The following is a 10,722-nucleotide window of genomic DNA, read 5'->3' as shown; positions in this document are numbered from 1 at the left end:
AAAGCAAACCAATGGAACTTGATTCCAAAAAAATTCAAATTAAAAAAGAAAAGAAATCAAGTAAACTTATTTTAAAAATTATCTGATGATACTAATAGGGCCTTTCCCTTTCTTAACATAGGAAGAAGCTGAGTCCTTAAACCACTTTGATACAACTTTCTCCAAACTATGGCCTTACCAGGGGTAAAAGTGATATCATGGTCAGCAGTTCTCAATTTCAGGTATTAGGTACAGCGACAGAGAATATTTATAACTCACAGTAAATGCAATTGTTTTGGAAGGGGGAAGGCAAGGCAATTGGGGTTAAGTGCAGCTTTGTTTTTAAACTGAGTTCGTCCACTCAACAGTACAGTGACCAGGCTGGGGAACTAAGACTACTATGTGGTTAAGCTCCATAGTGGTCATTCACCTGATGTAACAGCCATTCACAAAAGTTCTCTCACTTGGGTAAAGACATATAGTGAGTCAATATTAAAGATAGCTTGGTCGAATTATTCCTCCTTAGTGACTGGGTGACATAGATTTTAAACTGCCAAAGTCTGTCTGTCTTTATCTCTTTCTCTATCTCCCTCCATGTCTATCACTGTGTATCTGTATGTCTTCAGTCTGTTTCTTTGTTTCTCATTGCTTCTGTTTCTTTTTCTGTCTCTCTTCGGTCTCTGTCTTATTCCCTTTCTCTGCCCAGGGAGTTTCCTGAGAGCAGAGGAGGAAATAATCACTATGATTCCTTCCACATTTTCTTCTATAGGCTTGTTGGGTGGCTCTGATATTCTTGCTACTATTTTTAATTACAAAATTTTGTTTGTATTTTTATTTTCCAGTTCTTTACCTCTGCCCAACATCTCCCCCACCCATTTAGAAGGTACGAAACACAATGTTCAGTATACATATGAAGTCATGCAAAATATATTCCACTTTAGCCATGTGGCAAAAAAAAGGCAAGAAAAAATAAGTGAAAAAAATGTTTCAATCTTCACTGAGTTCATTAGTTCTCTCTTTAAAAGTGGGTAGCATTTTTCATCATGAGTCTTTTGGAATTATCATAGATAACTGTAATACCATTTTTAATTATTGTAGAACTGATGCAACAAAACCTCTGAAAGTACATGTGGTTAGCTACCACCTTTGGCAAGCCCAGAAACACAGATATGACAAAGTTATAGACATTGCCTTGTCTATCTCCCTAATTTTAAGAAAAGTAAGACCCAGAGAGATTAAATGACTCCCTGATAATCATGCTGACAGTAAGTAGCGGAGCCAGGATTCAAGATCTGGTCCTGTGATTTCTTGTACCACATGTAATATCACTTCCCTTTTGGCACTGGGGTATCAGTTAGTCACAGAAATCATTTATTAACTTTGTTCCAAAAGCTGTTGCAGGTGCTATGGGGATTAGTGAAGATGCAAAAGACAGAAACTTTCTCACCCAAGAACTGACTATCTAGCTGAAGAAATAAGGTATGGTATTGCACCAAACCATTAGAAAACAGATGAGGCAATAAGGAATTGAGTGTTGACATCCATGGTGCAGTGGAAAATGCACTTGAAATTCAGGAAAGAAGAAAAGCAGTAAAAACTGCTGTCAAGGAAGACTTCATGCAGGACTCAATATATAAGCTGGGACTTGAAAAATTGATAATATTTAGTTAGATAAGCAGTGTAGAGGAGGGGAAACATTCTATGATGTGAAAAGGTGCACCAGTAAAAATGAACTTGGTATATTGGGGAGGGAAGGAGAGAAGCCTACAGTGAGACCAGACTTGCTCAGGTGGAAAGTGGGTATTAAGGAGCAGTAGGTATTTAGTTAGGGTGGGGCCAGATTATGAAAGCCTTCTCCCTCCTCACCAACCCCAGTAACAGTGTCTTAAACACCCTATTCCAAATAATTTAAGGCCAGTTTTTGACACAAGGGTCAAAGTATTAGCCTCATGACTTTCAATAGTGGTTGGACTGAATTCTTTATCAGTTCTACCTAGACAATCTCATTCCATCCAGATGAACATGAAGAAAAAAAATAGTGGATTTTCCTCCTTTGAATAGATGTTTTGTCAAATACCAAAACCTATGGCAGAAAAGTTATAATGACTTTTCTAAATCTACTCTGGGTTTTTCCCATCAGTATTCATTTTTCCCCCATACGCACAAATGGCTGCTATGTCTCTATGTTCACTCTAAGGGATGAACAAGCTAAAAAAATCAAATAGAACAAGTTGAATAAATCCCCCTAAAGAGGGAGAGAAGAAAAAAAACCTGCCTAAAGCCTGAAAATACAATCTATAAAAATTCATAAAAAATGAAAAATAGAAACACTTGCTCTGCTAACCAGCCCAGAGGTGAAATCTCTCTCTGCACACTGACCAACCAGAAATACTTGTTAGAAAATTGAGTTTGCTTTTCAGTGCAAGGAACCAAAAGTTCTTTTTGTGTGTGGATGAAGTGAGTTGCTAAAAAGACTAATAGTCATTAAATGCTGAAAACCAAGAATTTCTCCCAGGTGAGCTGCTGTGTCCAACTTGCTTCATATGACCCCAAATGTAACACCACTAGTGGGTAGGCACATAACAAATACCGGGGGGATGCAGCTCTTCCCTCACTGAAGCTGAAACCAAACTCAGAACAATGAAGCATCCACATGTACTTTGTTTTTACACAAAAAAGCAGCTTGATGAAGCTGCTGTCATGAACAAAGTGGATTATTTTAGGAAATAGGTGGATTGTAAGAGGTGAGGCTTCATGAGGGTTTGGTCCTGTGCCAACTGCAGTCCAAGAGCAGCTTGCTTGTGGACATTACATGGTAGACATTTTGACAAGAGACAGTTGTTTCTAGGCACATCTGCAACTAGAGATTGCAATAACTGACAATAGAGCTAGGTTCAAAGATGGCATGAAAGATCCAACCATAAGCCTGAAATTGCTGACATTACTTAGATTCTCAGGAATTCTGCCTCCTCTCATCATTGATCCAGAAGGCCTATATATCTTTGCTTCTGAGACTTTCACCTTTCAGTGTTTTCTGAACTTTCATTGAAAAAGGAATCTCCACTGGAGGGTCTCCACTTCTTGACCTTGATCCCTGAGCTTTCCTCATTCACTGAATTCAGAGATCTTTAATAAGAAATCCTGTATTACCTTTCCTTCCTTATCCAGCTAAGACCAATGCAATCAAACACCCAATTCACACGGTCCCATTTTCTTTTCTTCTTTGACTTCACACACCAGATGAGGAAAAAAGTACATTTGCATGTTTACTTAAAAGGGAAAAGAAATTAGATGGATTCAGAAAATTGTCTATTCCCTACATTAATGAAACTATGCATGTGTGTGCATGCACATACGTATAAATACACACCAAGAGGCTGTGGGGTGAGCTGGACAGAGAAATCCTAATGTTCTAAGTGAAGATCTCTATTCAAGTTGTGCCACTAACATACTGCTGTATGATTCCAAGTAAATTATTGAGAGTCTTGGTACCCCAGGCTTTGAGACTGTAAGTTGCAGTTTCCCATGATCTAAACTGATTGAGAGACTTTTCCCTCTGGGAATTTCCTACACCAGTGAAATCACAGTACATAGATAGATGTACACACACACACACACACACACACACATATACACATATATACATCTATGTATTATCTGTAGTATAATATAGGATTATTAGAGTATATGATATATAAAATCATAGTTCATGCATGTATATATACAGTTATGCTTGTATAAATTGTGTATTGTAAATATATTTATTATACGCACATGTATTTATATTCACATATATATGCATAGAGGCAGCTAGGCGGCTCAATATATAGAGTACTGTACCTAGAGTTAAGAAGTTTAAATGTAGCCCCAGACACTTAATAGCTGTGTGACCCTGGGCAAGTCCCTTAACCCTGTTTGCCTGTTCTTCATTAGTAAAATGAGCTGGCAAAGGAAATAGCAAACCACTCCAGTATCTTTGCCAAGAAAACCCAAAATAGGTCATGGAGAGTCAGACATGACTCAAATGACTCAATGACAAAAATTTAAGTCTAATTTCTTTGGCACAGGGAATTCCCAATGAGTCAACTCTGACTACCAATACAGATCTATAGCTAAGTACTAACTGCTTGCAATTTTATAGTCTTACAGAATTCACTGGGTCACTGGTTGGCTAAGTGACTTGCCCAGGATCACAAAACCAACACATTATCAGTGTCTGAACTAGAACCCAGATCTTTCCTGTCTCATAAACAATTTACGATATAATATCTATGAGAAAATCAGCCAGAGTCTTCTTTAGTCATCATTACAACCATTGTCTTCTCAATTCTGGAAACCATGTCTCACCATTCACATCTCTCAGGATATTATTTAAATTCTTTTCTCAAGAATTTTCCTCATGTTTCTCCTGAGATAAGTTTTGTTAGTCCTTTTTTTTCTCAAGATTTTCTAGTTATCACTGTTAAAAGTCTCTTCAAAACAGTAGCTAAATTCTCAGTCTCTTCTTAGACTCCTCAAAGAATGACAGTTAAATTATAACTGTCCAAGATTCTATTTCCATTTAAAGATATAGAACAGCATCTATAGTCTCTTGAAAATGCTATTAAAGCTAGTGTTACACATAAATGTGCAGAAAAGTACAATAATATGGGAGGGGGGCATCTATTTCTAATGATTATCCTTATACTAAAGCTCACCCTAATTTTTCTTTAAACTAACTCTAAAGGAAGATCCTCAGAAAAACCTATACTCAATTGTTTTTCATTAGATGGCTCCTATTCCCAACATATTCAATTCTTTATTGACCCTCCAGGCAATGCCTTTAGGTGGTTCAGATCTTTCTTCCTCCTAGGTCTCCATTTGTCCTGCTTCCTTTTTTACCCTTTCCTGTTTCTTTCACTGTCCTTTTGACCTCTGAAACTCTAGAAATGACACCCTCTTTCCTTACCTGCTATAAGCCCAGTTTCTTATGATATAAACCTGAAATTCTCTCTCTCTCTCTCTCTCTCTCTCTCTCTCTCTCTCTCTCTCTCTCTCTCTCTTTCTCTCTCTCTCTTTCTGTTTAAGTTCTACTAGCTGTAACATATACACGAATGAAACCTCCACCATTTTGAGTATATATAACCTGAAAATTACAATTGATCCCTGCCCTCCATAATGTATTACTGCATCCAACATCAAACGCTTACAAATTACTAAAAGTTTGGATTTATAATGTTTACCCTAAATCAAACCATTGTCAAGTTGGGAGAACCTAGTTTCAGGAGGTGGGAAATATTATTTTTCCCCAGGAGGTGGGACAAGAGAATAGCATGGTGGGAAAAGAATTCTTGAAGGGTCTTATAAGATGGAATGATGAACATATCCATTCACTCTTAGCATAGGAATGCTCAAATACCCACTCATAAATTCTATTTCATTTCTCAGTCCTCGGAGAGCAGGGGGCTGGTAGTATCATGTAGACAGTGAATAGGCTGTACTTCAAGGTAGAGTGTACCAATAGGTGCCTCTTCAAGCTTCCTTTCTCAATTAAATGGGGATAGGAGAATTATAGGCTTTAATCCTCTCCCAGCTGAGGCAGGGATTAAAACAAAAACATGTCTCACCTAGTCAGTAACCCTAGGAATCCACAAGACCTGAACTGCTCAGATCAAATTCATTTTGAGAGCTAGCTAAAGGATCTAAGCTCCCCTTGATGAGATGCTGTAATGATTTGGAAAAAAGAAGTACAATTTGCTAACTCTGAGAAGGGCCTGCCAAGATTACCAACTTGGTTTTATCTCAGACATGTGGCACTTTCATTAATTTATTCATTTTAATTTGGGAAATTATTTGCCCTGAAAAAAAAAGTTACATGAGGAATAATGTTCAATTTGTTTTTGGTGTCTTTAAATGCTAATGATATGTATGAGGGCCTGCCCTCTCTACCATCCTCCTTCCTATGATATATGATATAATTACAATGGCAATTGATCTTTGACCAAGACCTTGGTAAAATGGAATGGAAACTGCTTTTCATGTGCCAAGGTTATGGTTAAGGACGTTAGGAGCTTTGCTCCAGCTCTGGATTGGCTTACAGAGTGCTGTCTAACCCCACATATTGATTGCTTGCATTTCAGCCAGCTCCTTTCTTCTGCATGTGCTCTGAGGACAAAGAAAGGGAGAGCAGAAAAATTACCTGTTATTTGGAGCTAGTGAGCCTGTATCAGGCAGAAGACAGAAGGACTTGAATGTAAGGCTTACCTTAGAAAGTTTAAAAAAAATGAGGACTTGGTATGGGCTATTAGACTGCCAAGAAATGTGATTTTATTAATTTGGATCAAGAAAACTGCTAAATCTGTGTATTCTAGATACTTTTAAAAATATCTAACTGAGTGATTTTGGGCAAGTTAGTTAATTGACCTCTCTGAGTCTTAGCTTCCTGCCCTTCTCACCGAACAATGAGGGTCACAAGAGATTCAGAGATCTGTAAAGCTGCAAGTGACCCAAGGGAACATCTGGTGCCTCTGCTTTTACAAATAAGGAAGCTAATATCCTGGAAGATCATTTCACTTGGCCAGCATAAAACAACAAGGTAATTGTAGAGCCAAGACCAGAACCTAGGTGTCCTGTCTCATACTATTTCCATTACTCTAGGCTACCTTTGTGTGAAAGCTCTACGAAAAACAAAGCACAATATAAAATGGTGAAGTCGGGAATCAAGATTCATGCTAGATGGACTGGTATGGATTGGCTCTTTTCTATATTGATGGATAACATGACCACAATAATAAAACAACAAATCTATTGGCATATCTGAGGATGTCACAAGTTATTATTTTGCCATGTTTCAAGTGCCATCTCCTACAGGAAGTCTGTTTTGATTTTCTTAGTTGCTGATGGGCCAAGCTCCAAGTCACTGGTATGCTAAGACCTGACCAGGGGGCCAATCCCTCTCTGGAGTCTGCCTGTCAACTGTTGACAGAGCCAGCAGGACTTGGGCAGCATAGTAGGTGACCATGTTGATCAGATGGCTTGAAGGCAGGGGCTGGATGAAGGTGTTCCAGGCCAAGATGGCATCTGAGATGCTGAAGAACAGGCCTCCAAGTGCCGCAGTTCTCCCTCGGGCCAGTGCCCGCCACAGCATCAGACCCAGGATAGTCACATAGCCAAGCACAGGGAGACGTAGGCTGGAAGGGAGGTGAGGCTCCAGGAGCCCAAAGTAGGGGAGGAAGATGACTACCACAAATTCCAGGAGGACCTGGCGCACTGGGATCCAGCCCAGTGCCTTGAGATAGAAGAGATGAGCCAAGGCAAAGGCCGCCATACTAAAGAAGAACTGGTTGGGCCAGGTACGGAAAATGTCCCCTAGGGCGGAGCAGAGGAGACCTACCCAGATGAATTGGCCATATGGTCCTGGTGGGGCAGTGTTGTAGACAAAGAGAGCCAGACAGAGGATGGGAAGGCATTTGCCCAGAGCACTATTCCAGCTGGGCTTTTCTGTGGGCATCCAGAGGAAGAAGTAGAAGGTGCAGGAGACAAAGAAAGGCACCAGCTTCCTGGTCAGCAGAGGATCTGGACTGTGCCTCCTTTCAGATTCCCTTCCATGACCCTCCATGTTTGTCCAGACATCCCTAGAATTCTGTGACCTCAGAATCAGAGGTAGGTTCTAATCCTCATGACTTCAGGCTTGGACCATTGAAACCATATCTATATTGGAATGTATGTGTGTGTGTGTGTGTGTGTGTGTGTGTGTGTGTGTGTGTGTGTTTGTGTACCTTTTGACCCAAAGATCCTATTGCTAGGCATAAACCCCAAGAAGGTAAAAAATTGGAGGAGGGGGGATTTCCCATGTAAGAAAAATATTCATATGAGTACTTTTTATGTTAAAAAAAAAGGTGAAAACTCATCTGTTTGGGCCTGGCTAAACAAATTTTGGTACACAATTGTAATGCACTGATAGCAAAGTAAAAATGACAAATATGAAGAACTCAAAGAATTGGAAGAAATATATGAACTGATGCATAATGAAGTAAGCAGACCCAGAAAAGTAGTATGTACAATGAGTATAACAGTATAAATGGAAAGAAAAAAAAGAAATTGAATGCAGTCTGATTACAATAACTAAGCATAAGAGTTGAGGAAATGCCCCCCCCATGCCTTCTTTGCAGAGGTGAAGGATAATGACTGTGGAATATTATAAAGACTATCAAAAACAACTGACATGTTGATTAGTCTTGCATAATTTCTTTATTTCTTTCATACTCTTTCTTTTTTATTCTTTGTTGTGTGGGATGGTCTTCTGCATAGGAAAAAGAGAAGGAATTTATTTGGAATTGAAGGTGATGTAAAAACAAAAGATATCAATTTTCAAAGATCAAAAATATATCTGACTTGCCTATATAACCATCCTTTTAATCATGCTGCCTGGCAACCTTTGCTTCAGTAGCCGCAGCAGGAATATCCAATAAGAAAGACCCTGCTGATTCCATCAGTACTTCATATGATCTTCTCAGTTAGGAGATCTGTTAGCATATTTTCCTATTAGCCATTAAGTGATTTATTGACACCTGGGCACCTTGACTTTTAAAGGAAGAGTAGCTTCATAACTGTTAAGAATCAATCAGAGAGATAAAGGACTCATTTCTAAAATATATAGAGAACTGAGTCAAATTTGTAAGAATACAAGTCATTCCCCAATTGATAAATGGTCAAAGGATATGAATAGGCAAATGAAGAAATTAAAACTATACTTTAAATCACTATTGATTAGAGAAATGCAAATTAAAACAACTCTAAGGGTACCACACCACACCTGTCAAATTGGTTAACATGACAAAATGGAAAATGATAAATGTTGGAGAAGATACGAGAAAACTGGAACACTAATGTATTGTTGGTAGAGTTGTGAACTGATGTTACCATTCTGGAGAGCAATTTGGAACCATGCCCAAAGGGCTATAAATCTGTGCATACCGTTTGACCCAGCAATACCACTTCTAGGACTGTATCCCAAAGAGATCATAAAAATGGGAAAAGGGCCCATATGTAGAAAAATATTTATAGCAGCTTTCTTTGTGGTGCACAAGAATTGGAAATTGAGGGGATGCTCACCAATTGGGGAATGGCTGAACAAGTTGTGGCATATGAATGTAATGGAATACTGTTATTCCATAAGAAATGATGAGTAGATGGACTGATGCTGAGTGAAGTGAGCAGGACCAGGAGAATGTTGTAGACAGTAACAGCAAATCTGTGTGATAACTAACTTTGATAGACTTAGCTCTTCTCAGCAATGCAGTGATCTAACACAACTCCAAAAGACTTTTGATAGAAAATACTATCCACATCTAGAGAAAGAACTATGGAGTCTGAATTCAGATTGAAGCAAACTATTTTTCCTTTTTTTTTTCTTGTGGTTTTTCCCCTTTGGTTCTAACTCTTTTTAAAAACATGACTAATGTGGAAATACGTTTAATATGATTGTACATGTTTGGCCTATATCAGATCGCATGGCTGTCTTAGGAAGGGGAGAGGGGAAAGAAGGGGAAAATTTAAAACTCAAAATCTTGTAAAGGTGAATATTGAAAACTAAATATAAATAAATATTAAAACAAAACAGTGACAAAAAAACAGAACAGTTGCTGATTACCCCTCCCCCCAAAATATTGCTTTATATTTTTTTGCATTTAATTTTCTACATCTATATAATTTCTGCCCCCATTAGAATGTGGAAAGCAAGTGTGGTTTTGTTTTTTTACTCTCAACCCCCAGTACTTAGTACAGTTTCTGACACATTTTTTTTTTACTAAAATTACTCCTATTTGTACAAATGTATTTTAAATACAAATAATTAAGGGCAGAGCAGCTAGGTGGTGGGGTGGATAGAGTGCCCTGGATGGATTCAGGAAGATTTATCTTCCTGAGTTTAAATCTGGCCTCAGACAGTTACTAGTTATGTGACCCTGGGCAAGTCACCTAACCCTGTTTGCCTCAGTTCCCTAATGTGTAAAATGAGGTGGAGAAGGAAATCTCAAACCACTCTAGTATCTTTGCCAAAAAAAAAAAAAAACCCAAATGGGATGATGAAGAGTCAGAAATGACTGAAAAATGACTGAGAAACAACAACAAAATTAAGGGCAGATATAATTTTACTTTATAAATAAAAATTTTCATACCAGTATCTCTGGTTTATATGAATGTACAGGATCAATTGACATAGCTTGGACCCTTGAGGTTTTCTTATATCTCTGATGTTGTTACATATTTGATTGTGTCTTTTATTTTATGTATCTAGTCCTGTTTCCTCCTTGAGACAGCATGCTGCATGGATTTGCTACCACTGGGATAAGCAACATTTTGCCTTTCAAAATTGAACACACTCAAAGAAGAAGATTAGATATGAATAGCCAGGTTACATATGCTTACATGGTCCCATGCAAAGGTGGCTAGGTGGACTGGACCTGGAGTCAGGAAGACCCGCTCTCAAATCCAGCCATAGATTCTTACTAGTTCTTTGACCCTAGACAACTAATTTAACTTCTCCTTGTTTCAGTTTCTTCATCTGTGAAATGGGGATAATTGTAGCACCAATTTCCAGGGTTATTGAGAAGATAAATTGAGATAATATTTGTAAAGTGCTTTGAAAAACTTAAAGCAATATATAAATGCTAGATTATCATCATCATTATTTATACAGAGCTGGCAAAACATCTGTCTAGCAGAATGCCCAATCACGTTATAGCTTGCAAAATATCAGCTCCA

At 38.3% G+C, this 10,722-nt stretch overlaps 1 protein-coding gene across 1 annotated transcript; it reads right to left on the bottom strand.

The window, feature by feature from the left end:
• Positions 1-6,271: 6,271 nt before the first annotated feature.
• Positions 6,272-7,598, bottom strand: LOC118845511 (lysoplasmalogenase-like). Its single transcript, XM_036753432.1, has one exon. It carries the CDS (start codon positions 7,574-7,576, stop codon positions 6,875-6,877), a length of 702 nt encoding a protein of 233 aa, XP_036609327.1. The 5' UTR covers positions 7,577-7,598; the 3' UTR covers positions 6,272-6,874.
• Positions 7,599-10,722: the final 3,124 nt, after the last annotated feature.

Source organism: Trichosurus vulpecula, chromosome 1 (assembly GCF_011100635.1).
Source record: "Trichosurus vulpecula isolate mTriVul1 chromosome 1, mTriVul1.pri, whole genome shotgun sequence".
In the NCBI taxonomy this organism is placed as follows: Eukaryota; Metazoa; Chordata; class Mammalia; order Diprotodontia; family Phalangeridae; genus Trichosurus; species Trichosurus vulpecula.
Note: the sequence above shows the minus strand (reverse complement) of the source record. Positions and strands in the feature narration are given on the sequence as shown.

Excerpts from the sequence above, each read along its gene's own strand:
- LOC118845511 (XM_036753432.1), bottom strand. The coding sequence starts at position 7,576 with ATGGAGGGTCATGGAAGGGAATCTGAAAGGAGGCACAGTCCAGATCCT.